Source organism: Macroventuria anomochaeta (assembly GCF_010093625.1).
Source record: "Macroventuria anomochaeta strain CBS 525.71 unplaced genomic scaffold BU25scaffold_13, whole genome shotgun sequence".
In the NCBI taxonomy this organism is placed as follows: domain Eukaryota; kingdom Fungi; phylum Ascomycota; class Dothideomycetes; order Pleosporales; family Didymellaceae; genus Macroventuria; species Macroventuria anomochaeta.
This window is the reverse complement of record NW_022985374.1, coordinates 154,298-182,034: the sequence shown is the minus strand read 5'-3', so window position 1 is coordinate 182,034 and position 27,737 is coordinate 154,298. Positions and strand designations below refer to the sequence as shown.

The 27,737-nt window shown below is 52.4% G+C and overlaps 13 protein-coding genes across 13 annotated transcripts; 7 read left to right on the top strand and 6 right to left on the bottom strand.

Annotated features, from left to right (window-relative positions):
- Positions 1 to 267: 267 nt before the first annotated feature.
- On the top strand, positions 268 to 3,185 carry BU25DRAFT_457709 (tubulin-domain-containing protein; the record flags this gene model as incomplete). The annotated part of the gene is made up of 5 exons (XM_033710131.1): positions 268 to 433; positions 495 to 862; positions 910 to 1,442; positions 1,767 to 2,751; positions 2,799 to 3,185. The coding sequence occupies 5 exons, from the start codon at positions 268 to 270 to the stop codon at positions 3,183 to 3,185; spliced, it is 2,439 nt and encodes an 812-aa protein (XP_033562567.1).
- A 4,085-nt stretch (positions 3,186 to 7,270) lies between these two features.
- On the bottom strand, positions 7,271 to 7,627 carry BU25DRAFT_311959 (HET-domain-containing protein; the record flags this gene model as incomplete). The annotated part of the gene is made up of 1 exon (XM_033702146.1): positions 7,271 to 7,627. A coding segment is annotated over one exon (357 nt), but the record flags the coding sequence as incomplete, so codon positions are not given.
- Positions 7,628 to 9,073: 1,446 nt separating this feature from the next.
- Positions 9,074 to 13,302, top strand: BU25DRAFT_430712 (uncharacterized protein; the record flags this gene model as incomplete). Its single annotated transcript, XM_033708616.1, has 8 exons — positions 9,074 to 9,516; positions 9,602 to 9,912; positions 9,964 to 10,121; positions 10,170 to 10,472; positions 10,520 to 10,664; positions 11,294 to 11,373; positions 11,423 to 12,148; positions 12,196 to 13,302. 8 exons carry the CDS (start codon positions 9,074 to 9,076, stop codon positions 13,300 to 13,302), a joined length of 3,273 nt encoding a protein of 1,090 aa, XP_033562565.1.
- A 303-nt stretch (positions 13,303 to 13,605) lies between these two features.
- On the top strand, positions 13,606 to 15,053 carry BU25DRAFT_34285 (uncharacterized protein). The gene is made up of 2 exons (XM_033702929.1): positions 13,606 to 14,462; positions 14,532 to 15,053. Exons 1-2 carry the CDS (start codon positions 13,909 to 13,911, stop codon positions 14,992 to 14,994), a joined length of 1,017 nt encoding a protein of 338 aa, XP_033562564.1. The 5' UTR covers positions 13,606 to 13,908; the 3' UTR covers positions 14,995 to 15,053.
- Positions 14,974 to 16,676, bottom strand: BU25DRAFT_34225 (PLC-like phosphodiesterase). Its single transcript, XM_033702901.1, has one exon. It carries the CDS (start codon positions 16,366 to 16,368, stop codon positions 15,112 to 15,114), a length of 1,257 nt encoding a protein of 418 aa, XP_033562563.1. The 5' UTR covers positions 16,369 to 16,676; the 3' UTR covers positions 14,974 to 15,111.
- Positions 16,506 to 16,912, top strand: BU25DRAFT_34132 (uncharacterized protein). The gene has a single exon (XM_033702858.1). It carries the CDS (start codon positions 16,644 to 16,646, stop codon positions 16,872 to 16,874), a length of 231 nt encoding a protein of 76 aa, XP_033562562.1. The 5' UTR covers positions 16,506 to 16,643; the 3' UTR covers positions 16,875 to 16,912.
- Positions 16,913 to 16,950: 38 nt separating this feature from the next.
- BU25DRAFT_420853 (uncharacterized protein) lies at positions 16,951 to 17,511 on the bottom strand (the record flags this gene model as incomplete). The annotated part of the gene is made up of 2 exons (XM_033708051.1): positions 16,951 to 17,431; positions 17,489 to 17,511. The coding sequence occupies 2 exons, from the start codon at positions 17,509 to 17,511 to the stop codon at positions 16,951 to 16,953; spliced, it is 504 nt and encodes a 167-aa protein (XP_033562561.1).
- Positions 17,512 to 18,180: 669 nt separating this feature from the next.
- On the bottom strand, positions 18,181 to 18,630 carry BU25DRAFT_457701 (YjgF-like protein; the record flags this gene model as incomplete). The annotated part of the gene is made up of 2 exons (XM_033710130.1): positions 18,181 to 18,470; positions 18,519 to 18,630. 2 exons carry the CDS (start codon positions 18,628 to 18,630, stop codon positions 18,181 to 18,183), a joined length of 402 nt encoding a protein of 133 aa, XP_033562560.1.
- A 556-nt stretch (positions 18,631 to 19,186) lies between these two features.
- On the top strand, positions 19,187 to 20,533 carry BU25DRAFT_439375 (uncharacterized protein; the record flags this gene model as incomplete). The annotated part of the gene is made up of 4 exons (XM_033709102.1): positions 19,187 to 19,545; positions 19,625 to 19,999; positions 20,041 to 20,092; positions 20,280 to 20,533. The coding sequence occupies 4 exons, from the start codon at positions 19,187 to 19,189 to the stop codon at positions 20,406 to 20,408; spliced, it is 915 nt and encodes a 304-aa protein (XP_033562559.1). The 3' UTR covers positions 20,409 to 20,533.
- A 1,874-nt stretch (positions 20,534 to 22,407) lies between these two features.
- BU25DRAFT_366020 (HAD-like protein) lies at positions 22,408 to 23,532 on the top strand. The gene is made up of 2 exons (XM_033703837.1): positions 22,408 to 22,523; positions 22,599 to 23,532. The coding sequence occupies exons 1-2, from the start codon at positions 22,467 to 22,469 to the stop codon at positions 23,406 to 23,408; spliced, it is 867 nt and encodes a 288-aa protein (XP_033562558.1). The 5' UTR covers positions 22,408 to 22,466; the 3' UTR covers positions 23,409 to 23,532.
- Positions 23,533 to 23,822: 290 nt separating this feature from the next.
- On the top strand, positions 23,823 to 24,638 carry BU25DRAFT_457698 (uncharacterized protein; the record flags this gene model as incomplete). The annotated part of the gene is made up of 2 exons (XM_033710129.1): positions 23,823 to 24,324; positions 24,373 to 24,638. The coding sequence occupies 2 exons, from the start codon at positions 23,823 to 23,825 to the stop codon at positions 24,636 to 24,638; spliced, it is 768 nt and encodes a 255-aa protein (XP_033562557.1).
- Positions 24,639 to 25,075: 437 nt separating this feature from the next.
- BU25DRAFT_457697 (uncharacterized protein) lies at positions 25,076 to 26,010 on the bottom strand (the record flags this gene model as incomplete). The annotated part of the gene is made up of 2 exons (XM_033710128.1): positions 25,076 to 25,351; positions 25,804 to 26,010. The coding sequence occupies 2 exons, from the start codon at positions 26,008 to 26,010 to the stop codon at positions 25,076 to 25,078; spliced, it is 483 nt and encodes a 160-aa protein (XP_033562556.1).
- A 583-nt stretch (positions 26,011 to 26,593) lies between these two features.
- On the bottom strand, positions 26,594 to 27,693 carry BU25DRAFT_366018 (neutral protease 2-like protein; the record flags this gene model as incomplete). The annotated part of the gene is made up of 2 exons (XM_033703836.1): positions 26,594 to 27,420; positions 27,471 to 27,693. Coding segments are annotated over 2 exons (1,050 nt in total), but the record flags the coding sequence as incomplete, so codon positions are not given.
- Positions 27,694 to 27,737: the final 44 nt, after the last annotated feature.

Below are 27,737 nucleotides of genomic sequence, written 5' to 3'. Positions count from 1 at the left end.
GGTTTGGTGTGCCCGCTGGGAAGATGATTGATCTGCTGAGCCCGCTTTATTTCACTTTGGTATGGCATTGTGACTTGAGTAATTTCCGTACGCCGTGAAGGAACACTCTGCCCGTGTACCTTTCAGATACTTTCGTATCTCCCGTTGTCGCCTTGCCAAATACACGACCGTCGCTCTCTGTCCGTTCGAGCTGGAAGTACATCCGCCCTCCGCTATCTCCGGCGCACCATACCATATCGATACGATTCGCATGCTGTCGTCATAACCATGGTCGATAGACAAATTGAAGACACGCACGAGGTGCTCGAGGCGCAAACACCGATACTCGAAAACATGGTTATTGGAGTACCGCCTGTGTTTGAAGGGTTGACGAAGCAGCTTGACAAGATCGTCGAGCAGCCGCTGTTGGGTCCGAGAGCAGAGTTCCCCGCAGGTACTTGCAACTACAACTCGTATTTGAGATAGACAGAGAGATGGGGACTGACAAAGGACAGCGAGTTTTGCATCTGCGCGGAAGAATGAGTCTGGAAGGCGATTACCGCAGGCGATCGCGCATCGAGGGTTCAAGGCGAAGTTCCCGGAGAACACAATGGGCGCATTCAGAGGAGCCGTAGAAATTGGCGCTGATGCTGTTGAGACGGACATACACTTAACAAGAGACGGTGTTGTTGTGTTGTCGCACGACAAAGATTTGAAGCGTTGCTTTGGGCGAAAAGAGAAGCTCATCGACTGCGACTACGAGTTTGTGAGCAAGCTGAAGACACTGAAAGAGCCACACGAGTCGATGCCGAGGTTGGCTGATCTGCTTGAATACCTTGCGCAACCTGGACTAGAGGAAATCTGGCTGCTGCTGGACATCAAGGTAAGCTTTGACGATATTGTACGTGTAACTGCGCTGACGTTGTGTAGCTCGACAACAACGCCGACGATGTAATGCGCCTGATCAGTGAGACGATTCGAAGTGTCCCTCCTTCGCCATCAAAACCGTGGGAGAGTCGCATTGTGCTGGGCTGCTGGGCAGCAAAGTACCTGCCGCTGTGCTCCCAATATTTGCCCGGTTTCCCAGTGTCACACATTGGCTTCTCGGTCATCGTTGCCTCGTACTTTTTTACAGTACCGAACGTGTCGTTCAACATGAACCAGGCAGTGCTGATGCCGCCATGGGGCAAGGCGTTCATTCGAAAGGCGCAGCGTGATGGCCGGCCTGTATATGCGTGGACGGTGAACGACGCTCGGCGTATGCGGTGGGATATCCAGCAAGGCCTGGACGGCGTCATTACAGACGACCCGGAGCTTTTCTTGGAAGTGCGCCGAGGCTGGCATGAGGGGACGAAGCATGGACTTCGTACACGGGACTGGCTGGACGTCATGAGAGTGAACTTCTTTGCTCTCATATACTCGATATTGTTCCAGCTCATGTTTGGCTTTGGGCAGGACAAGCGGTTGGTGAAGGTGAAGCAGGCTGCATATTAGAGTCGACCAGCAACGCAAGTGCTGCAGCTGTAGACGAATAGAATATCATGATGCAAGAGGTTGATTGTTCGTGTGTCTGTTTATACGTCTCGTGGCAGTGACGTTGATTTTGGAGTGACAAGGCAGTTGCATTCTTGGATAGGCAGCTCCTGCCCTGAAATTTAGGCGCGTCCAAAGATCCCCGCACGCGTCAACACCCAAACCCCACGCTCCTTCACAACACACCACCATGCCTAGGTATGACGACATGTATACAAGCATAACGCGTCTTCAAGCTTCCTAACATGCTTCAGAGAAATAATAACGCTGCAGGCTGGCCAATGCGGCAACAGCGTCGGTCAACAATTCTGGCAGCAGCTGTGTCAAGAGCATGGCATCAACCAGGACGGCAACCTCGAAGACTTCGCGACGGAAGGTGGCGATCGCAAGGATGTCTTCTTCTACCAGTCTGACGACACTCGCTACATTCCACGCGCCATTCTCCTCGACCTCGAGCCTAGGGTGCTCAACTCCATTCAATCGAGCGCCTATAAGAACATCTACAACCCAGAGAACTTCTACATACACAAGTCGGGCACTGGTGCTGGTAACAACTGGGGTATGGGATACAGTATGGGTGAGACAGTTCATGAAGAGATCCTCGATATGATCGACCGCGAGGCCGACGGCTCAGATTCGCTAGAAGGCTTCATGATGCTGCACTCCATTGCTGGAGGCACTGGCTCTGGTCTAGGATCATACATGTTGGAACGGTTGAATGATCGCTTCCCCAAGAAGCTCATCCAGACATACAGTGTCTTCCCAAACACTCAGGACGGCGACATCGTCGTTCAGCCATATAATAGTCTGCTCAGCATGCGTCGATTGACGCAGAACGCAGACTCAGTCGTGGTCCTGGACAACGGCGCTCTGTCCAAGATTGCTGCGGACCGATTGCATGTACTGAATCCCTCCTTTGAGCAGACCAACCAGCTTGTGTCGACCGTCATGTCCGCTAGCACAACCACCTTGCGCTACCCCGGCTACATGCACAACGATTTGGTTGGCATCGTTGCCTCCCTCATTCCCACACCACGCTGTCACTTCCTCATGACTGCGTACACACCTTTCTCTGGCGAGAACGTAGAACAGGCGAAGACAGTCCGCAAGACCACCGTGCTGGATGTTATGCGGCGATTGCTCCAGCCCAAGAACCGCATGGTCTCGACCAACCCCACCAAGAAGAGCTGCTACATGTCCATTTTGAACATCATTCAGGGAGAGGCAGACCCGTCGGACGTAAGCTGATCATATGTGGTAGCAGAACCATCTGCTGACATCGCCAGGTACACAAATCGCTCATGCGTATCCGCGAACGACGACTCGCTACCTTTATTCCTTGGGGCCCTGCCTCGATTCAGGTCGCCCTCACTAAGAAGTCGCCCTACGTACAATCGTCACACCGAGTGTCCGGTCTCATGCTGGCAAATCACACCGGTATTGCAACGCTCTTCAAGCGCATCGTAGCGCAGTACTCCACGCTGAGGAAACGCAATGCCTTCCTCGAAAGCTACAAGCGCGAAGCACCCTTCAAGGATGGCCTCGGCGAGTTCGACGAAGCTAAGGAAGTCGTCCAAGGCTTGATCGAGGAGTACGAGGATGCGGAGAACGCAGACTACCTGAGCAAGGAGACACCGCCAACCGACGAGGACGGCGACAAGAGAGTCGGCTGAATCTTCAAGAATAGCATGGATGGCGTTCACATAATGAGTTTACTGGAGTTCTCTGGATATGCTCCTTGTTGGCCCAAAATGGCGTTCGGGCAGGCAAAGACGACCACTTGTATCGCAGAGCGATGCTTTAAAGATACCATTTCTTTCTCGCAATCCCAGCAGCATCTCACCAATGGTTTCGGGCTCCCCCTCGTCTGGTGTTGGCTCTTCTACCCGAGGTGTGGGTTGTGATTGTGCTGACTCTCGTTACCAGAATACCTGACCAATGCAGACACACGAGGCTGTGCAATAATATTGCGACGCGTCTCAGTGGGCGATGAATTACACACGTAACCATGGAACGGTAGTCAACATATTATTTATTGTGGCTTTGGAGGTGAACTCACATACAAAGCTTATTCTGTGTCCGCTCGGCTCCCCAACGTTACACTCACAAGGCCGCAGAACATCGTTACCACTGCCACCAGCTATACAAACAAAAGCACTCTGCAACCACGAAATACTTCATACCTCGAACACAATGTCTTCTCGACTGGTCTCCGCTGCGTTACCCATACGCATGATTACGCGCACCGCAGCTATCGCTGCAACACGCTGCTCGAAAACCCCAAGAGTCGAGCACGTCAACCGCAACACCACCATCTTCACAGCCCTAGACGATACTATGATGAAATCACCGGCAAAGGTACTGTCTTCGCCAACCATAACCCTTGCCAAATCACTTAGTCATTAGATCAAATTGTCCACGCCGCCGTCTTCCAGTCTGCCGTGGCCCGTTGATGTCTCCGCGAAGGCATTCAAGGAGGATAGGAAGCTCGACAAGCTGTGCAAGGCATTTGTCTTCAGTGAGCAGCAGGGTAAGATTGCCCGTGCGTGGGAGCCGGTGGAGAAGGAGCTGTGGCTTGAGAGATTTGGTGGGCCTGGTAAGACGATGGAGAGGGTTGTCGGTAAGGGGACGGTGGTGCTGAGGGACGCTGGACCCGATGGGAAGGGATATCTGAGGGTCCTCATTTGAGTCACACTGTGAAGACATGGATGTCGACAGCGACTGTCTTATCCTCAATCTTTAACTTTGGCCCAGCCGCCCATATTGTGGAGCATTGCTAAGATAGACATCTCAAATGCCAGAGAAGTGGACAATCTCAGTGCTCGGGTGGCGTTTAGGTTGCGGCCTTTCCTTCACTTGCGCATCAGGCAGGACCCACTCCTGCGCCTCCCAGCCGAACTTCGCCATGCCATCTGGGAACTTATTTACGACAATATGATGATTGAAGGTAGTGCAGTTCAACGAGCGCCAAAGCCCGAGATACCACCTCAACAACACTCATGACTTCGAGAAGGTTCCTACCCATAAGGACATGTCGTACGCCAACCGCGGAAGCGCGCCCAAACTCATTTGCAAGCAATTCTGGGCTGAGATCATCCGAGGCTTTCTCGTCGCCTGCATGTGCATGATGGAGTACAGCGACGCTTTCCGTGCTCTTGCTCTAGCATCACAGCCATCTGTACGAAATATCCGAAGGATTATGATTGCTACGTACCAGACCCATGCGATGTACTTTTCCAAGAACTAGGCCCACATTCTTAGATCGTCGCTGGTCGGGCGCTTCGACAGCCTTGAAGACATTCAACTCAAGCCTTCGTCTTGGTATGGCGATGGTATGTTTGAAGGGACTGATATCATGAGCGACAGCTGGTTGAAGAAGATCAAATTCCCAAATATTATACGCTCATTTCAGCAGCACAAGTTGAGACCAGAATACACTTCTGTCACTTGGAAGCCTCACAGAGCAGTAGTAGCTCCTGATTCTCCTGGTACGACTGCGTTCAATAAGGCTATGACCAAGGAGTTGCTCAAGCACCACCCATGACGCGTGTTCAGGAGGGGCAAGGCCGAGGGTGAGGAGGACGTGTAGGAAAAACACGGTGAAGGAACCAGACAGCTAAAGCATGGGCACGGTGCACTGATGATAACACACGATCTGCGGAGGATGCTACGGGACGGCAAAGATCACTCACTCGTAAGTCTAGTAGTTAGCAACGGTCATTGCTCAATTAGAGTAATGCAAAGTGCAAACATCATGAATGTTGCCTCTTGGAATAGACTCCGGCTACCAGTTGTGTTACACGCGTTTCAGCACCATCTGAAAGAAACACTCACCAAAGTCATCCACACTTACAGCCGCTTGTCCCCTGAAGAACTGGCAGAAGGATTAGCCGTTTGCGGCAGGATTCGAGCGTGCCTACTCAATCATCACCCTGGACAAATTTCGAGACAAGGAAAGGGAGTTTAGGCTAGCAGGTGGTAGCCGGGCTTGATTGGTTCACGCCGTGGGCTGCTGCCGAAAGTGAGCGTTGTGTAGAGAATATCAGCCGACGTTGCAATCCTCAAAAATCTTTATACTCGCTAGGAACGCAATCACGACACTGCCCAGGGCGCGGGCAACCAGATATGGCCATAATGAAACCATTTAGTACAGCGCCACTGTCTTCCACACAGCTCCACCTTGAAGAGCCCTGCCATACATCCAACGATCTACAAAGCATAATCCCACCACTTTTGGTCTTTCTGATTCTTCCCCTTCCGACGGGCGCAACACTACAAGCGCTTTGCACCCAGCAATAGCATAAACCTCGTCACCAGGCTGCACACCGTGCGGACCCATTCCTGGCAGTCCCTGCGACGTGACAAAGAACTTCGTCTTCTCGACGTTCATCTGAAGTTCCTTGTAGTGGTATCTGCCTCGCATCGTTCCACCTGCTTTCCGGTCAACAGTAACGTCACGGTGATCACCCGTTCGGTTCCACGCGGTCCACCACTCCTTGATCTCCTTGACTCTGACAGAGCGAAGAGGACCTCTTTTCTTCGCTAACCAGTGTGTCTGCACATTCCTGTCCATAAAGGCGGCCCTCCAGAATGCGCTGCTGTCAAAAGGATCCGCGGTGTTTCGATACAAGGAAAGCCAGTCATTGGCGAGCTTTCGCACGTCTTCGGGCGTATGGAATAGCGGCAGTATGCGGTCAGCGCACACCTGCACACTGCTTACATGGATCGTTTTGACGCTGAGCTCAAAACTTCTCAACTCGAGCCACTCGGCAGTGCGATCGTACGTAGCCTTTCCGCAAGCATTGAAGAGCCTCCATCGATGACCGTCTTCCTCTTGGCTCGTCCGAGGATTCGACAGATCAATTGCCCAGGACGGAAGGTTGTCGACGAGACTTTGTTTGCAACGTCGAGCCTTATCAAGATGTGTCAAGTCTGCGCTCTCGAGATAGAGCAGATTCGAGCACTGGGAGAAGAGCTCCGCCACAGTCGAGGGTTTCGGGAACAGCTTCGACTGCTCCTGCCACCTCTCAGGCAGGAAGCCGAATATGCCATACCAGTGATCGCGGATCTCAGTCGCTCTACGTCCCTGAGTAGCACTAACCACCATCTCCAACGGCACACCAAGTCCCTCTTCATCCGCTTCTGCGAGGACTTCCCGCTGTCCATGCACAGCACGGCATTGGGTGTAAGACGCCCCATACTCGTGATTGTCCCGATTCGAAGTTGTGATTGGTTGTCCGAACCATTTGCAGCATATAGAGTTGTTGTGGTGCCACATCGACTCGACACCATCTAGCAATCGCGAGAGCTTGAATGAGTATGGAGGGGCGTGTACGATTGGGTCGACACTGGGAAGTGAGGCTTCTTGGAGTGTCCATACGCGGGACCACCACGGTCGGGTGATGAGCCAGCGGATGCAGTCGAGGACTAAGAGCCAGGATGCGTTGAGTGTGTATTGACGACCCGGTCTGCTGTGGGGGCTGAGCGCAACTACTGGGTAGGTGTACAAGTGGTCGCCCTTGCCCATCTCATCTAGCACCGCCAGGGTTTGCAGGAAGATGTCTTCCTCACAGCGGTCTGTGAAGTCTTGGAGTTCGCGCTGACTCAGACATCTGAACCCTTCCTGCTTAAGCAGATATGTCAGGGTAGTCGAGCCTTCGCGTTGGTATGTCTCCCATTGCTTCGGCGTCATCTTTGACAATGATGTGTATTTGCCATCTGTTTCAAATTCCTGACACCATGTTTTCGTATTGAAGGGACCAAACCACACATGTGCTTCGTTCGCCTGGCGATAGATTCGCGTCATGAGTCCAATCTGATGACTCTTCTCTTCCTCGTTACTCTGATCGATGCAAATCGCGTCCGCCCATAGGTATCTATCTGTTGTGGCGAGCCGCAGGCTATGCAGAAAGTCGAACAGGTTTGCTGTGGCTTCGAATCGAACCTCATTGACGTGGATAGATTTTGTGATGTTGCAATCACCCCAGACGTAGGAGAGCGCTCCGTAGTATGGGTTGTCGTCCAAGGAGACGACTTGCAGCTCGCACCTAATGGGAGAGCTGTCTGCGCCTTGGCACAGCTTCAAGATCCGGATTTTGGAAAATGCAGGATCCAAAGAAGTACGTGCCCACGGTATCTGCTCTTTCGTTTCAGGCGTATTTTCGGGGCCGTCGCCTCCCTTGACAATGTCCACTCTGGGGTCATCTTGCAAGTTTTTCCTCCTTCGTTTTGCTGGAGGCGAGATAGGCCGTGTGAATGAGCGTATATTACATGGTGTTTCGAAGTTCATAGTGAGTCAGTGGTAGACCAGGAGACTGGCACTTAAAGCAGGAGACTGCTTCACAAGAGCTGTCTACAAGCTATGGGTACAATTTCCGCAGCGGCACGTTCAGCATACAATGCGGAAATTTTGAACAGACCAGTATGATCGTAAGTGATGATGTAGACATAGCAGCACAGTATCTTGTGTGCATCACCGCGTCGTAGAGGGAGTCAGCCTCAGCCTTGCGCGTATCACAGGCTGCAGGTCCCTATCAGCCAATGATGATGCTGCATATGCTCAGCGAACATGGCAGCCATTCTGAGCACTGCATGTGGCTATATGCAAAGATTGCGATTGTTTGTAACGGTGCAAGTAAGATGCTGATGGGGAGCTGTGACCGCTGAGCAGGCGTTTAGGATGATTCAGCTCGAAAGGCATTATGTTCCCAAAAAGAACTCCACGCAGGCCGTGTTCGATACCTAGTTATCAACTTTCAGGACAGTGTGCAGTAAGTGACAAGTCAAGCGTGATCCTCGCTGTCGATGCGTGAATGGTGGTATTGCGGCGCATTGTGTTCGGTTTCTCACGGGCCTTTCATTCGGCTCATTGCTGATTGGGTCGCAAGCGAATTCCCTTTCTCAACGCCTTGCTTCATCACACGACCACGTTCTTTGTGAAGATGCGATAGGGTTGAATGCGGCCATATAACATGTACTGTGGAATCATGATATTCGCATAGCGTATAATCGTATTACTGATGCCAGAGCGCAAGTCTTGTGAAAGGTGACATATTTTGGGATCGATGAACTATGCTACTTCAGTGATGCACATCACCACAACGAGCAGATATTACTACATATTGGGGTGGAGTCTTTGATCAGTATCACTGCATATCTTTGTTGGGTGCCACGTGTATATGCTTTTTCTGCCCCCAGAACTCTGCTGCCACCACATCGTGAGTCTTGGCGCCAACGAGGTGCTCTGCCAAAACACCATCGGACATCCTGGAATCGTGTGGTAAACGAGGGCGGACATTGCAGGAATTATGCGGATGCAACATAACACTTTATGGGTAAGTGATCCAGCCATTACGTATCCTTATCTTCATAAGGCCGGAAGCAAACCGTGGCCGGAATCAAACCGGCCTCGAGATATAAACGCGCTGGAGTCGCACTCTGAGGTTGTTCAAACCATCAACCCTTCTTCCCAATTTGAAAACAAGCTACCTATTGGCTCCAACGTCTATCTCACCCAATCTTTGTTCGTCTGAGAGACCTTTGGAAGGTCCGATACATTGTCATGGCGCCGACTACCTTCTCCTTCCCTATCATGGACGACACCAAGCCCGATGACCACTCCCTCCCAGCCTTCATGGTGTCCACAACGCGCGGCTTCCTGCCACGAGGTAACCCCATCGTCGAGCTGCCCCAAGAGTTCGCCGTGCTGGAGTCATTGCTGCAGCGGATGCCCATCAAGAAACTCGACGGGTTACCGGGTCTGCTTGCAACGTTCGAGTTCGGTGACGCGGTTCTGAAAGAGCTTCCTGATCTGTCTGATGAGGTCGAGAAGTACCGTGACGACCTTGTTGTCATGAATGCGCTGTATCGCGACTACTCGTTCTTGGCGAGCGCCTATCTGTTTGAGCCGTGCCATGAGAGACACATGAAAGGTGAAGAGTATGGGCTGGGAAGGCAGAGCTTGCCGAAGTGTATTAGTCTGCCGATTGTTAAGGTTGCTGAGCTGTAAGTGTTCTTACATCTACCTTCCCCTTCCTTCATGTCTTGGTCGTACTACATGTTGAAGAGCATTTGCTGACACACACTGCAGTGCCGGCTTCAAGCCCTTCATGGAGTATGCCGGCTCTTACGCACTGTTCAACTACCGTCTGGTAGATGAATCAAAGGGTCTCGAGTACGACAACCTTCGCCTGATCCGTGCCTTTGAGGCTGGACTTGACCCTGAGTCGTCTGAGGCAGGCTTCGTCCTGGTTCACATCGCCATGGTCAAGGAGTCTGGCGCACTAATCGAAGGCGCATCTGAGATGCTCAATGGCTGTACAGCAAACGATCGCGAGCAGTTCGATGGCGGTCTCCGGACGCTGGTCGCTGGCCTGCGCAAGGTCAATGCTGTCATGAACAGTAAGTGATTTCTACGAGTGATGGTAGTTGCCAGGCTGACCAGTGATTTAGCAATGTGGAAGAGGAGCAAGCCCAACGGCTACACAAGCTTCCGCACCTTCATATTCGGCATCACCTCACAGTCCATGTTCCCCAACGGCGTCATTTATGAGGGCGTCAGCGAGGAGCCTCTGTCTTTCCGTGGTGAATCTGGAGCCAACGACAGCATGGCATGTTCCCATTCAACTTGATGATTTGCAAAGTCTAACACCAAGCAGATACCCATGTGCGACAACCTGCTGCAGATTTCGATGCCAGAGACTCCCCTCACAGACATCCTGAAAGACTTCCGCCAATACAGGCCTGGTAACCACCGCCAGTTCCTGGAAGCCGTACGCGACTGCGCTCAGGAATCGGGTGTGCGAGAGTTCGCTAAAGAGGACTCGGTCTCTGCTGCGCTCTATCTCCAGGCTCTTGACCAGGTGCGTGACTTCCGCTGGCGCCACTGGTGCTTCACCCGCGAGTACATTCTCAAGCACACTTCGCATCCTACAGCCACAGGAGGCAGCCCAATTGTGACAGTAAGTAAGCCTCCCTCTTCGAACAAGCATGTACTGATGGCGTGCAGTGGCTGCCAAACCAGCTGGGCGCTGTGCTTGCACAGATGTCCGAGACGTCCGAATTCTGCAAGTCAGTGAACGGAGTAAGCGACATCATGGAGACTGCCAATCTGCAGCGTGAAACACTCCAGAAGGAAGTGGCGAAGTACTGCGGTGAGCGCGGCGTTGTAGCTGCCTCCTGAGCCTGAGGCAGCAGGCCTGTTTGTGAATCATACAAAACATCGACACGGACAGAATTTTGAGCCGTGCCACTGTAGCAGATCTAGAGCTGACCCACATCATGGGCTTTCTCTCGAGTTTTGCGCCCTTCGTGTCGACGTGACTGGGCCAATGCGGAGATGTAGTACGCGGTGGTGGAGGCAGTCGCGGTGCAAGGGCGCAATTGGACAGCACAACATAGCTTCAATACGAACCCTTCACCATTACACCGCCTTGTTCGAGGCCTCCAGTCGCCAGTTGCGTGTTGCGACCAATCGTGTGTTGTGAGTCAAGTCGCCGCCGTGGTTCTGAGGGGTGGTGATGTCGAATCGTCATCGGTATCATACCGTACCTCGCTATGACTCGCGCTGTTCCGTACCGCAGCTTCACGCTAAAAGGCAGCTCGCCGCCGTCGCCATTGCTCTATCTGGGGCAATTCAATCACCACCTCTGCAGTAGTTTCCTCTGCGCCTCTCAATGATCGGCCCACGACATCTCATGGAACATTCACACCACAACGCCCGCCATACGCATCGCTTATTATTACGGCGAAACCTACGGACCACCTCTTGACATAGCAACAGCCGCCCCACATCACCATACCACTATGAGCTCACGATACGCGCCTAAACAGAACCCTGTTGAGCGACGCAAGGGCGAGTCTGTATGTTTAGAGGCCTGCATGCAAAGGACAATGCTGACTCATCCGCCAGGCGCTCAGTGAATTCGCCGACTACGTTCAGAAGCAACAGGCATTGCGACGCCCCGGCCAAGCTGTCGCCACCCTCGAAGACCACGACGAGCTGAGCATCCTCGACGAGCTCGGCCTTACCGACGACGCGAAACCGCACATTCGCTTGAAGACGCTGCTCATCGACCCCGCCGAGGAGAATGCGGCTGCGCTCGGAGAGCACATCAAGGAGCGCCTGGCCGAGGGTCACGGCGAGGTCCTGTTCGATGTTGGACTCGAGGACAATGGCGAGGGCATGGGCTTCACCAAGGAGAACTGGGATTTTGCCCTCGAGAGGATAGGGGCTGTTGGCGAGCTCATCAAGGCCGACTACAAGATCCTAATGACTAGGAACGTGGGCGGCGACGTTGAAGTTGGACCGCGAGACGCAAAGGACACAGGGGTCAGTGGCAAGATGATCATAAGACTGCGCCCTCAGGACGTGGACGACGTCATTGAGACACGAATTGCGGTCGTGGGCAATGTCGACGCTGGTAAGAGTACCATGCTGGGAGTGCTCGTCAAGGGAGGGCTCGATGATGGACGTGGTAAAGCACGTGTCAACCTCTTCCGCCACAAGCACGAGATCGAGAGTGGACGTACTAGCTCTGTCGGCATGGAGATCATGGGCTTCGACAGCAAGAGCGAGGTTGTTGTCTCGAACACTGCCGGCCGCAAGCTGACCTGGGAGGAGATTGGTCGCCGATCTGTAGGTGCTCGATATTGCTACACGGGAGTCTCTGCTGACAATTATAGGCGAAAGTTATCAGCTTCACGGATTTGGCCGGTCACGAACGCTACCTACGAACTACCGTTTTCGGTCTACTCTCCAGCGAGCCCAACTACTGCCTGCTGATGGTGGCCGCAAACAACGGTTTGGTCGGCATGAGCAAGGAGCACTTGGGAATTGCCCTCGCACTGAATGTGCCCGTCATGGTTGTCATTACCAAAGTCGACATCTGCCCGCCTCAGATCCTCGAGCAGACCATCACTCAGTTGACTAAAATCCTGAAGTCGCCTGGTGCTCGCAAAATTCCAGTCTTCATCAAGAACAGGGAAGAGTGCATCAACACTGCTACCCAGTTCGTTTCTCGGCGCATCTGCCCCATCTTCCAGGTGTCCAACGTCACAGGGTTCAATCTTGATCTTGTGCGCACCTTCTTGAACGTGCTGCCCCACCACGGCAACTACGACAGTTCGCTGCCGCTCGAGTTCCACGTCAACGACACTTTCTCGGTGCCGTTCGTTGGCACCGTTGTGTCAGGAGTCGTCAAATCTGGCGAGATCCATACTGGCGACACGATCCTTGTGGGCCCTGACGGCCTTGGCCAGTTCACTACAACAAAAGTACGATCCATCGAGCGGAAGCGAATACAAGTACCTGGTTGCTCTGCGGGCCAGTCTGCCAGTCTCGCGCTGCGAAATGTACGGCGGAAGGACGTAAGGAAAGGCATGGTCGTTCTTCATAAGTCAGACAAGCCTGATGAGAAGACTGGCATCATACCGCAACCCAAGGTCTACCGCGACTTCGTCGCTGAAGTCTTGATCTTGTCGCACGCAACCACCATCAAGACCAAGTACCAGGCAATGCTGCATGTGGGACCCGTTTCTCAAACATGCGCCATCATCGACATCGATCGCCAGTACATTCGCACTGGTGACAGAGCGCAAGTCGCGTTCAGGTTCGTGCAGCGACCCGAGTATCTGACCGTCGGCGATCGTATCCTGTTCCGTGAGGGCAGAACGAAAGGGCTCGGCATCGTGAAGCAGGTGGGATACGATCCGAAGAAGCCTTTGAACCCAGAACTTCAGAAAGAGCAGCAGGCGAAAGAGTCAGGCGAGAAGAAGACTGATGTATCATGACATGACACACGTGTAGTTCACTGATAACAATCAAAATTCCGAAACTCGACTTCGTCCATCTTCTCTTCTCATTTGAGCGATTTATTGCGAAGTGTACCCGGTGGTCCCACTTGACAATACTGGGCCAAAGACGAATTTCAGGGATCTGTTCACTATTCCCATCGAGGCGGCAGAATGCGAGGAGTTCAGCATGCTCTGTAATCACCATTGCAGACTTTGGGCCTTCACAAGAAATCCAAAAGATGTATAAAAAGTAAGTTGAGGCTCTTGTCGTTGGCTAAATTCACATGCCAGTGCAGGTACACCGGCCTTATTTATCCCGTCCGACCCCACCATCTTCCTCCACGGTCGCACCCCAGGAACCCCGGACCGAGTTCAGAGCCAAACAGGCTATCGGTAGCGACGCCGATCGCTGTATCACCCGCCGTGCGCCATCCAACCCGCATCTATCTCGTCAGCCCAAACGCCCAAAACCTGCGGCTTGATAAAGCCCGCATGCCTAGACTCTGACGCCGCAAGCTGCATTTACACTCGTTTGGTTCCTCGTAGCGTTTTGCGCGTGCGTCGTTTCTCTTTCGTAAGAGTTGAGGGAAGGATAGAAGCAAGATGAAAGCAAGATTGAGGAATGTATTCTCGCACTCCGCGCCCCGCTGGGAGCCATCAGACATCCGCTCAGAAGACCCGGGGCAAAGATCGAACTCAGACGCACGCCACACACCCACGAATACCAAAGACAAACCCAACAAACGCATAACCTTCCACATCAAGTCCTTATCTTCGACTACATTTGCAACCCCAAATCAAAACACTCAATTGCTCAAGCCCCGCAAGTCAGCAATAAGCTTGACGTCCATCCCGGACTCGGAGCTCGACGCGCGCACAAACTTCCAATGGCAGTCAACTTTCTTCGCGCAGTTACCACTGGAGATTAGGCGCATGGTGTACGGGTACTTGTTTGAGGGCGAGACGATCCATCTGATGGTTGGTGACAAGAAGGATAAGCTGGGCCGAAAGGAAACGAAGTTTGGGAACTTCATATGCACGCAAGAGCATATCGGGCAGTGCACGTGTCGTGTTGTCGTTGCGAGGAGTCCGCTGGAGACGAGTTTGCCGCAGTTGGAAATCGGGCATTTGAGTCTGGTAAGGAGCTGTAGGAGGATGTACGTACCCAGCCCCACCCAATCCGCGTCGTGAGGATGCCCCGGATCACTGCTAACACGCGTCGTTAGGTACTCAGAGTGCATCTATTATTTGTATGCGCACCACACCTTCTCCCTCCTCCACGCAACCCATCTCCTCGCCCTCCCAAAACACATCCCCGAACAGCGCCTCAACACCATCCAGCACCTGCGCCTGCGGTGGCAGATCCGAGCCCTTCCCTATCTCCGCCGCGGAAATTCCTCCAAGTACGCATACCGCGAGGACACAGAGAACTGGGAAAGGGGCTGGGAAATCCTGGCCAGCATGAAGGGGCTGAAGACATTGAGTGTCATGCTGGTGGATCCGAGTCAGCACGGGATTTGGGAGAATAATTGGTTGGAGTTGGAGGGGGTTATTCTGGAGCCGGTTAAGAAGGCCAGGGTGGCCGAGTTCGAGGTCGTGTTGCCGTATGCAAGTTGTGATACGGAGAGGGATATGGGAAGCTGTGGGGTTAGGTTGAGGAGGCCGGATGAGGGGGAGGAACAACCCTAGGTCCTTGGTAAGAATAAGAGCGTTCGGCGAGGAATGCAGAGGGCTGTCGAAGTCTGATGTCGTGATGGTTGCTCGTTACGTGCTACCTGTCTCTATACTAGCTTGCCATTGCCCTGTCTACAAGCCAAAACAATTGGCGTAGTACGTAACAGTAGCAGGCCAATCGCTAAACATCGCCTTGATCCCAACCTGCCTCGCCAGCACATCCAAGACCGTATACATATCCCCATCATTATTCATCACGCTCTTCACATAATCATAGTAATACCCCCCACCACCAATCTGCAGCCACCCCGAGCGCTCGAAACTCCACGCCACGATCTCCAGGTTGTTTTCCTTAGCAGCGATAGCGTACTCAGAAGGCACAATCTGACCTGTCGCATTATCAACTTTCGTCAGCGCAAACATCGCCGGCGCCATGATCTTGACTCCACGCTCCGCCAGCGCAGGGAGACTGGCGGTTGCGTTCAAGTAACCAGCGGGTGTGTCGACGCGCTCGTCAAGATAGACAGCCTGCACGCCGAACTCGGGCTCGTTGTCGATCCAGTAGAAGATGTCATCCGGGAGGAAAGACTGCAGCCAGACGCGCTCAGGCGCGATACCCTTGTTCCTGAACGTATCGACCATGTCCTGCGCGTACTGTTCTTGTGTGTATCCGTTAAACGGCATGGCGACCTCGGGCGTCTTCAGCTCGGCGGTAAATTTCAAGTCCCAGGAATCCACGGTGTCAATGTACTCGTCCAGCGTCATGAGTTTAGGGCAACCCGAGGAGTACAGGTCGGTACGGAAGTATGGCGTTCCGTCCATGTACTGCTTGACTGTCGTGCCGTTGGGATTGAAGCCGTCTTGCTTACCACAAAGCGTCTGGAACTCAGCGAGCGTGAGGTCGGAGGTGCAGCATTTGGCTGACGCGGGGGTGGTGCCGTTGGCTGGCGTGAATGGAGTGGTGCATTTGGATGCGAGCGTGGTGTTGAGGATGTTGGTGGTAGTGTGCAGGTCGCATTGGGCGTGGCGGCACACGAGCTGCTTGTCTTCTGTGAAGGCGACATCGCATTCGATGACGCCGGCACCTTGACGACGGGCGGCGCTATATGCGGCGTAGGTGTGCTCGGGGTATTGGAGGGAGGCGCCGCGGTGCGCGAAGACGAAGTCGGAGGACTTGAAGGGTCCTTCTGAACAGCTCTCGAGCTTCTTCTTCAGCGAACCCTCATCCATGTCGTCGACCAAGAAGTATGGTCGGTCGCCAACTTGGACATTGAGCTTTGTGTGGTTGTGCTTGCTGCCATGCTTCTCAGGGTAGTGGTGGCTGGAGCGAGGCAAGACGGCGGCAGAAGCCAGGCCCAGGACGAGCGAAGAAGCTACAAAAGAGCGCATTGTGAAGGCCTTGAAGTCTGAAAGCTTGGCGCTTGAGCGAAAGATCGTCCCTGCAGGTCATTCACCTGGCGACCGGCCCTTCTTATCTGTACCATGTCCACATCTCAGCTTCCAAGTTTAGTCCGGTGCTCCGTGGCATAGCGTAGCCACACGGAACGTCTTCTAGCAGCTCCATCCAGTTTATCACTATATCTTCTGCACGTGGGGAAGCTACCCTGGTGGAATATCTTGGTGTTGGAAAGAGGCTGACGGAAAACTGGAGGAGTCGAGTGACAATGTGGGGAGCTATGCGAAGACGGCTAAAGCGCCAAGTGCCAACCATATGCCAAGTTGCACGTTGCAGCGCACGTTGCGTAATGGCGGAACGAGATTTGGAGGTTGGGGATGGCTGGCGACGAACCGATGGTGTACCTGCCGAGCTGAGCTTGAGGTTCTCTCGGCGGATCCTTCTGTACGTCACCATATTGAGTTTCTCAGCCGAGATCTCTTCCTCCAGCAGACGATAGAAATTTTGGCCGCATAACGTGCCATTGTTGCTCGTGTGCTTGCACTGATTTTTGTGCTGGGGACACGCTTCATGCTTTATGAAGCTAAAGATAGGACCGTTTCTTCAGCATGCTGGAGGATACATTTCGAACTCCCCATGTCGATGTTGGTCGAGCATCTGCGATCTGGCAATACGAGAACGAAGTTGGCTGGTGCTGTGATAGTCTTGACGGGGTCCAAAAGCTCCAATTCATGTTTCTTCCAGTAGTCCTCATAACAGTCAAGCACATCGCGCCATCTGAAGTAGAGCACGACACGAAGCTGTCGAAGGCCGGTCATGGCACGCAAGGCGCCCCAGGATTGCTTCCATGCTTCCAAATGGAGGAGGCCTGACGTCGTTCTATGGCGATCATGGTAGAAGCTGTCCACTTCCCAGTCGATACGAAGGGCACGAATCTGGGTTAGTCGATGAGGTAGAAAGTAGTAAGACATGTAGTCCAAGGTCGGATGGTCGTCGTCCCACGTTGAAAGTGAGAAGGTGTTGGCGGTATACAGGTATTCAATTGCTTCTGAGTATCTGCAATAAGGTCAGCCACCGCGAAGATGACGTCTAAATCATGGGCTTGTAACTTACATCTGGCGACAGGTTCTCAACATGGCAAGTCCAAAGTCCAGCTCTGATCGATTTGGGCGTGCACTGTCACTGCATGAACAACTGGAGCAGCGGTAGCGTTGAGCTACAGGTTTCCCATCTGACGTTCTGAGTTTGATAGTGACACCTCCCAGCATCTCAGTGTATATCATTCGCCGTATCTCCAGAGGTAGCTTGGTTATGAATATGGACTGTGACTGATCGAAGGTCTTCTGGTCGCCATCCTTCTCGATAAATGGTAGTGTAAGTGGTCGTAATCGAGGTGGTGGTGTTGTAGGTCTTGGAGGTTCGTATGGCTGAGTTCTGACTACACAGCCTCCTCTTCTAGGTTTGATGAAGCAGATCGCGCACAATACGCAAGGTCCGCAACACAACCAGAAGAGACCTTTGCAGGCAATTGAAGCCACCTTCCCAAATGACTTGCCTGCACGCTTCCCAGCTCTTTTGTAGAGAGGAGGTCTTGTCATTCCCGAGTATGTGTTGTTGTTGTTAGATCGAGGAGGTGAGGAGTTGTGGCGGAAGCTACAGCCTGACAACAGTCAACCCATCCAATCAGGAACCAACTCTACCCCTCAAATGGTGATCCACAATCTCGAGCAGAACCAGGTCAGAAACGCAATGCAGGATGTCATTCAAGCCACTTTAAACCAAAGTAATTGTAAATTCGCAATGTTCTAGCCCAAGTGTGCCTCAGCCTCGATTTCAATCCTCATGATCTTGTACAACGCAGCCACTTGTACAACCGTCAGAAGCGGGCCATGAGCCTTGAATCGCTCTTTTAAATTCCGAACGATGGGTTCCACAATCTCATCAAGTGGCACCGTAATGTAGATGCGTAGCTTGTAGACCTGTTCCAAACCCTTACCGCCAGCCTGTTGGAGAGCGTGCTCCACGTTGTCGAAAGCATGGTCGACCTCGTCGGAGATTGACTCTGGGTAATCCTCAGTGAGGCGATCCCAGCCACCTGGAAACTATCAGAACGATGCTTTGATTACGTTGCGTCTGACGATACCTTGACCAGAGATTTCGATGCGATTGTCGATGCGAACGGCCTGACTGTAGTTGAGCTCCCTCTTGGAGCGTTCGCCAAAGCCTTGGTAGTCGAAGTACTGCAAATGAGACATGTTTGTAAGATTGAAATGCAATAGTGCTTGAATCGATACAAATCGTCCTGAGCTTATATACTTTTACCCATCGCAGCTTCCTATCGACTCGACGATCACTTCTCAGCCGATCTGACGATGGTCTTCCAACCTCCGCTGCTTGCCAAGTTGCGATTTATCAGCAGTTTTCAGGCATCCTACATGGACAAAGAAGCCAAGACGGTGTTTGCTTACCGCCACGGAAATCGCGTCGACGCTGACAAATAAGGGATCCACTAAAATTCACAATGAACGCCACAGCACCACTGTTCGTGAATCAACAACAGTGGTAACGTTGAACTTGCTATTTATTTCGCATTGCTCCGATATTCATCTCTATCGGCACAGCCTTTATACAGTTGTTCTCGTGAGGTATAAGAGTGGACCTATCCCACTGATTCATAGATGATGCCTATTCAACAGTGGGCAAGATGAACGCAATACCCGAGGTCGACTAAGTGCTTTCGCATCCCAAGAGCGCTATTGTTTGATAGAAATCTCGGCACTCTGGCTGCTTGAGGCCTACTCCAAAGCAGCAATGTCGATATCAGTTGCTTCGACGCTCTATCCTAAGATCACTCAGCACGTTTCAGAAGCAGTCAAAGTCTTAAAGAAGCTGCAACACAATTCTGATCGACCGGACAAGGATAAGACACTAGAGTCTATTCTTCTTGTAGGTTCAGTCAAATTACACGGTACTCGCGCAGATATGCTGGTCTACAACGGCGATAAGATCGTACTGCAATCAAAGGATGTGTTCAATATCACAATAGCCAATGACAATCAGGGCTTCGCTGCTGCAATGGCTGATAATGCCAACACCATCCTCGACATACGCGATCAATACCTTGCACGCTGGAAATTTTCCAATCCAAACACGCCCAGCCCTCATCGCTGGTGAATGAATAGGCACCAACATCCAGAGAGACGTCGCCATCTCCTAGCTGCCCCCTCGCTTCGTCATCATCTCCGTTAGCATCAACAACTCCTGGGTTCAAGACACACTCTACCCGAGTATCGAGGCCCCTTCGTCTTGCATCTACGACATCGCCCGCGGCGGCACATTCACCGCTACCCTCTACCCCGACAACACCGCACGTACCCTCTCCGAAATTGAGACCCTCGCAGACGCAGTAGCGTCATACTGCCCCTTCGCCACCTCCTTCGGTGTCCACGGCGAAGGCGAAAACATAGTATGGAAGCCCGCACCGCCATGCCCGTCCTTCAATCCTACGCTATGGTTCAAAACGAAAGGCGGTCGCTTCAAACCCACATTTGCAGCCGCGCCTAAGTCCCTGCCCATCGACCAGAAAGAGAAGCGCGATAATGCAGATGCAGTGGCGGCGATCTGGTGCACGGAGGAGAGGCTGCAGCAGGGATGGGATTTTATAGGGATGTTGGCGTAGGAAGGGATATGAGGACGCTGGGGAAGTATCTGAAGTGGGTACTGTCAGAGTTCAGTGAAGAACTGTACGCAAAGGGAAGAATTTGAAGATTGTACTGAGGTTGTGTTGAGTGAAGCTACGAACAGTATATATAGGTGAGTAGCTGTAAACAACGCTAGTGTGACGTGGCAGTCACTCTCATGGCAGGTGAGGTACAACAGGCAGGAGCACCCTGAACTGTGACAGGTACAGAGTGATATTTTGACGGAGAAAAAAGCATATATCGAAGATAATGGTGTTGATGAAGGGATGTTGAGGATTAGTATTGCGAAGATTGCGTGGTATATCAGGCACGTGGGTCTAAGAGAAGAGTGACGGCATTAAGTGTATTTACACCTTAGTGACAAAGACGATGCATGTTAGGATCCAGGTAGCCGCTGAGTAATGTGCTGCCGTCCCGCTTGTCAAGCTATTTCACCTCACTTCAGCGCCCCGCCGCGTTGCCTATCGTTTGTTCACATCCGTTTCAAGTAGTCACAACGCTTGACATACGCTAACCATAAACCGAAATTGCCGCCAACTTATCTTGTCTCGCCGGCGACCACTCCTGCGACCTTTGTAGTTGTTACCTGTGACAAGATGCCACCGAAGAAGCACGCTGCGTTGGGCTCGTCCACCACCGGCATGGTGAAGCTCCAGAAAGGCCAGACCCACAGAGCCACAAAAATGCCGTGACTGCAGTTCTTGATTTGTAGGTTGAGCGTACTTGTCTAATACATCATGGATGAGACTAACTTCTCCAGGACGGCGCGCAACGCCGTACGCTCGCCTCTTCTCCGCTTGCCTGCAGAGATTCGGAACACCATCTGGGAATTTGCCTTCGGCGACAAGATGATAGACGTTCTCGCGTTGCGTGACAAGCTTTACTTCCGTACCCTCGGTGCTGTCCACTACCAGGAAATAGACCGCACGAGAAGGTACCTGGAGGTTAGGTCCCAGATTATACCACAACCTGTTTGTCGACAGTTCTGGGCCGAAACCTCGGAAGTGTTTTTCTCGTCATGCAACTTCAGAGTCGACAATCCCCTCTCTTTTGAGGCACTTGCGCGCTCGAGAAAGATCGTCGTCTCTCGCATTGGCAGACTTCTGGTTCACCCGACTGATGCCGAATCCCACAACTTTCCCTTGTACTAGCGAGACGCTTTCACTCCATCTCTCGTCGGCTGCTTCGTTGGCTTGGAGGGCCACATCATCACTGGGAAAGTCTATTGGGGAGGCCGACCGGACCCACAAGAGACAATCGAAGATTCTGACGTTATGGAAGGTTCCCATTGGAAGTCAATTCACCTCCCAACGACTATCCGCTCGTTCCAACAGCACAAGCTCAACGAAAAGCTTACTTCCATCACAGTCAAGCCTATGAACTGGAGTCGGAGCCAGCTTGGGGTGCGAAACCGATCAACGAGGCCGTTCGCAAGCATTTACTGCAACACCATCCGCATCAAGAGTCGTATGTCGAGGCAGATTGCTAACCAGATTTCGCGGCTCTCTTTCGAACTGGCTGAATTTGAGGACATGTCTGGAAAGGCAGACGTGATAGCGAGATTGGATGGGGTGCGATAAGTGTATTTGATGGGTCTGGCTTGAACCTCACTGCTACCATCACGCGCGAGGAGTTCCACGTTCGACCTGCGATAAGAGCTTACAATCTCGCCTACTCTTAAGCGATCTGAACTCTCTCGTCTTCTCCAACTGCCTCACCACAAGCGACTAAGGCATCGATGAATCTCCTGCAAGGACTGCCATCACAGAAGGTAGGATTGAGCCGAGGAGACGAGCCAACTGGCAAAATTCAAAAAAAAAAAATACATACACTTGATATAGTACTGAACTGTATGTCAAGTCGTCTGAACTCTGGTGTGCCTGCCTATACAACTGCATGCCCTTGACGATCTTGGAGCCTGGCAGCGAATCTGTCTTCTTGGCCCGAAGTGAAGTTTTGTCGAACCGAAATGTGACCTCCGCCTCAGAGCTTCCGTCTCTAAAAGTTCGCTACAATCGACATCCGACACCGCGCTTCAGAGCTTCGCTTTTGTTAAAGTATGAGCACGAGCTTGGACTGCGGATGCGCAGAGGTCGGCCTAAGAACTCTTTCTCGCTTGACGAGACTGGTCCCCACGCTCACAACTCTGTCTCTCCTTACTTCCAGCAGCTTCTGATCGTATCGCTCAAACCATGTGTTTGCAACTCGAACGATGATTGCATGTCTCCAGTCGAGGAGGCTTCGGCTCCCAGTGAACACTAGTCTTATCGATAAAGCTTCTCCTCATTGCCGAGGTTCATTTAGTGAACTGACACTCAACACCATGGCCTACTTCAGACCGCCATGATACGCTCGTAGCAGCTACAGCTATCTCAAAGCCTGTGGCAAACATGTCGTTATCGGTCCAACCACCCAAAGCCATTCTCTTCGACATCGGTGGGGTTGTTGTATGTTTCCCCTCTTCCCCTCTCAGAGCGCGCCCCACCACAATCGTCTCACGCATAGCTGACAATATACATCAGGTGGTAAGTCCTTTCCAGGCCATCCTAGACTACGAGACGGAGAACAAGATCCCAATCGGCTACATCAACTACGCGATCCAGAAAGGCCCGCACGACACCGGTGCATGGCAACTCATTGAACGCGGTGAAGTTGAACTAAACGACGACTGGTTTGCATCCTTCAAAGCGCAACTATCGCGACATGAGATATGGCGCGAATACCTCGCCAAGCTCACGCAACAACAATCCCTGGGTGGCGCTGGTGGCTCAGCACTCGAGGGCGGCAAACCACCAAACGTCCCAGAAATAGATGTGAAGAAACTCTTCTGGCGCATGATGAAGATCTCCCGCGAACCAGACCCATACATGTATCCCGCGCTGCGCAAGCTGAAGGAAAGTGGGAAGTTTATCCTCGGCGCTTTCAGCAACAATATCACGTTCCCTCCCGACATACTCGACGATGAAGGCGTGCTCTTCACGAAAGAGTTACAGCACCGCTCACATCCAAATCCGCACGCCAACGATTCAACAGATATCACTACGAATTTCGATATCTGCCTGGGAAGTGCGGCGGTGGGCGTGAGGAAGCCGGATCCGGAGGCGTATAAGCTGGCGACGAGGGAAATGAGCAAGATCAGTGAGGCCAAGGGAACAGGCAAGGTGGCAGAGGGAGACGTGTTGTTCTTGGATGACATTGGGATCAACTTGAAGTTTGCGAAGAAGACTGGGTTGAGGACTATCAAGGTTAATCTAGGGCAAACGAGAGATGCGGTTAAAGAATTGGAGGAGGCTACGGGGTTGAGATTATTGAACGAGAAGGCGAGGCTGTGAGTACTGCATTGAAATCGCTTTTACACGATCACACCTTCCTTTCTCATCTCCTGTTGATTATGGGAGGCCTGAAGAAGCCGGAAACACCGTTCTTCATGATCAAATTCATACACCTTTATCACAGAGCCTATTCACACTACGACAGCATAACTTCATCTGGACCGTATGTGTCCAGCTCCTCGTATTCCACCGGTGTACTCTAGTTGTGTCACAAAAAGGGTAGAGCGGCATGCAATGTAGGTGGCTGGGAGCTGCCAAGCCAGGCGCAGTACCATTTACCGAGATCCCAAGACACCTCAAAGACGATTGTGGTCACGACCTCGAATCTTTACATCTGGACATCACCCTGTTATCTTTCAACGTCTGCACGGATCAAATATCGTTAAGTTAACGGGGACCTTTTATACAACCAACATGCTTCTCACTATATTGTCACTCCTAATCGCTGCTGCACAAGCACAGGACAGCACAACAGCCTCAGTGACCCAAATTGCAGTCTACCCACCCTTCCCCATCCGCAATGGCACAAACATGCAACACACCCAACGCGCCTACGACGTCTCGCTAATCACCGCCATCTCCTCCACGACCCTAGTCTACGCTATATCATGCTCACCATGGACCACGATGACGCGTTTCAACGACGTCTGCGGCACGTCCTACGTTCCCAATGTCATCACTGTGACCGAGAGCCCGGATGAGTGGCACTGGAGCGCGCAGGGCAAGAGTCTGGAGTGCACGAATCTGAGAGAGAAGACGAAGACTTGTACGAGTGTCAGCAATAATTATGGGAGCAATATTGCACCTGGCACGCAGGATGGAGGCGATTTTCTGGCGGGGTTTTTGGAATACTTTACTACTATGACGCCGGTTGCTGTGAATTTGACGGCGGGGTTCGAGAATGTGCCTGCGACTGGTGAGTTGATCCGAGCTCCCGAAGGGGACGCACAGCTGATATGAGTAGTTCTTGCAAGCCTCGAGGATGATGCGACAGGGCTTGTCACTATACAAACGGGCAACCCAAGTAGCTTTGGCTCCGGAGCTGAAGCTACTGCGACAGCGCGCAGTGCAGCATCGAGTGGAACGGCGAGTGCTTCGAGGACGACAGATGTCACTGCCCCTATTTTGACAACACCTACGAATGCTGCTCCTAGAGCGGCCGCTGCCGTTGGTCGGGAGGTGTTGTTTGGTGCCGCCGGTGCGCTTGGGGCTGGCATCTTCGGGCTTTGAGTGTAGGACCTTGTGCTGAGAGCAACTTGCGTAGACCTTAGTCAACTTCCCCGTCCACGTCCTCTTCCTTACCCCCAAATCCTCCGTCCCTATCCTCGTCACCCTCAACTCATGCTTGGGTACACACAACGCACCCCACTCGTCAGCCTCTTCCTAAGCTCCTCTTCCTCCAGATGTTCCGCTTCAGCACCCAGCTCTTCTCTCACAACAGCAGGCAGATCCAACACACTCCTCAGCAACCCAGGTCTCCCTCCGTTTTTGTGCATTTGTGACGCGCGCCGTGTGTCTAGCCACATGCATACCATGATGGCGGACCAGAGGAAGTTAAAAATGGAGACCATGAAGAGGAAGATGTAGGAGAAGCCCCAATGGTAGGTCTTGCTGGGCTTGCAGGGGCCGTGAGCTTTGATCCATGTAGAGTTGTACTGATTTCCATATCAACCGGACATGTTGTAGTACTGCTGGTCTTGTGCAGTGGGGTCGCGAAGGAATTTACCGGTTGACAAGTGCGTGGAAAGCTTTACGCCAGATCTTAGTGTATAAGTGATTCCCTCGAACTCACAGTCGGTGTTCCAATCGATATGATGAACCTGAAAGTCAGGGCCATTTCGGCCATACAGGTGGCCCAGCTGGGTGTCATCAGCCATGCGGGAGCTCTGGGTGTAGGTATTGTTGGCATTGGAGTGGTCGCCGACGACTACAGGAGAGGTCAGCTACAGTCTTCAAGTGTAGTGAACAAATTACGATAGTCTATCGCTTGGATCAATTCCACATCTTTAGCAGTTACCCAAACATACTGCTCATCAAAACCGATTTGTTCTCCGCCATCAATCGACCTCACAATCCCGTCCACGTTTGCCCATTCAATCAGGCTGCGATTATAGTTCTCCACATATGGCTCGTAAGTCGTGATATACTCCGTCATCGCCGCCGTGAGCGTCGGGAAAGCCAGCACGTACAATGTCGAGATGAACATGCTGAACATTGCAAGCCACCGAAAAAAGCGTCCCCAGTTCTTCTCCCCCAAAGCAAAGAAACTTTGTCGCCGTCACATTCAACATCGTCAACTCGTCGTCTGCCGTTCCACATGAATGTACATCTTATAAATCGTCCTGTACCTCTTCAAATGATACACTAGCCATTCATTAAACACTATCCAATTCACCCACGCCAGCCCCATCTGTCCTCCCCCCACAATCAAATACCACGCAATATCGATGACCTTGACTTGCGTGAACGTCGTGTTCTCGAAGCTCGGATTGGGTGTGAAGAAGTATGTGCTGTCCATAATGCGCAACGTTGCGCCCGCAGCTTCTTTACAGAGCCTGTTGGGGTAGCACGAGCGCTCGCGGATGTAGTTCTGGCTAGCCATTTCGGCGATAGCGGAGATAATTATTATGGAGGCTAGGCAGGGGGGGGGGGGCAAGACGGGGGTGATGAGGAGGATGCGCCATATGAAGCCTTGGAGTTCGGAGTGAAGTGTGGCCTCATGGTAGATTTTGGGATTGCTGGTGGACGAGGAGTTGCGACTGGCGACCTGAGGGTCGCGATCGAGTAACCTGATCCCGGACGTTGCTTCGTGCTTGTAAATTGGCACTGCTGAGTCGCAATAGTGAGCGATACATCGCGCAAATGTTTTTGTGAGAGAGTTCACACGTTGATGAAGCCAACCGAGGCACAGCAGCATATCTCGGGCTTTGGGTGCATCTTGAAACTCGAATAATATTGAGTTTCTCAAACTTTCAAAACAACCAATTAACCCAGATGCTGGAGTGGGTGGCAGGTATGGTGAAGAACGCAAAGGTCAATCGTACAGTGCATGGGGGTTGGACTTCGTGAATCATTCAACATATGTTCATCGCTAAAAAGGTATGTACGTAAACCATCGTTCCACACGCATAAATTCAAATATCTATATAAGTTCAACTGAAGCAAAGTTCCCACACCGCATACGTCTAGCAGTTGACGTAGACAGCGTTGGCGTACAGGGCGTAAGAATCAGCGTTGTTGAGAGCCTGAGTAGTAGTCAGACGAGAGGCAGCGGCATAGCCGTAGCCAAGGTCGTCAGTACCGGGGCTGTAGACACTGTTGGCGTGAGTCTCTTCGTGAAGAACAGTCGTGGCCTGGTCCTGTGCGTGGCAAGTAGAGCTGAGAGCTGGAAGCTCAGAGAAGAAGATAGGGCAGTAGGTGATGTAGCTAGTCGAGGGGACGGTGTAAGCCAGGACGTTGGACGAGCAGCCGCTGTACTGATCGTCGCAGTTGGTTGTGGTAGTAGCAGTGGTGCTGCCGCAGTCACGGGCAACTGCTGTCAAGCGAGCAGAAACAGTGTTCTTTGTGGAGGCGGCGGTGGACTTGAAGTAGGTACTGAGCTTGGTACCAGCGGTAGCGGCGGAGGCAGCAGAAGTAGCAAGCCTGTTGCAGTTGGACAGCGCCGTGCGAATGGCGGTGAGCTTGCTGCCAGTACAGCTTGAGCGAACAGAGGTACGCTTCTGCAGATCAATAGCCTTGGTGACCTGGGCAGCCTGAGCACCGTCAATGGTGATGGTGAGCTTCTCCGAGTCGTAAGGGAGAGTTCCAGACAGCTCAGTGGAGTTCTCCTCCGCGTAGGGGATCAAACCGCTGGCGAAGACTTCGAAGTCACCACCATCATTGAGCGAGTGAAGAGCGGCAGCTTCGACAGTAACCTCCTTAGTCTCTCCGGCCTTGAGGGCAACGAAGTCCTCAGTAGCCAAGCCAGTGGTCAAGAGACGAAGCTTGATGCCTTCGAAAGGAACCTTAGTAGCTACACGATAGTCAGTGGTCAAGTCCTCTGGAGATATTGGTAGAACATACAACCAGCAGCAGAGTAGACCTGGACCTTCTCAACAGGAGCGACCTCATCGAGGAAAGTGCCCTTGCTCAGGAGGTTCAAGGTTTTCTCTCCGTTGTTGGTCACTGCGATCTTGACTTCAGAGTTACCAACACTCTCAAGCTTGATGCTCAGAGGAGTGTCACGCTTGTTGACATCGACAGAGACGGCAGAGGCAACGGCGGCCAGAGCGGCGACAGAAAGCTGGAACTTCATGATGACTGAGTATATGAAGAATGACCAGAGAGGCT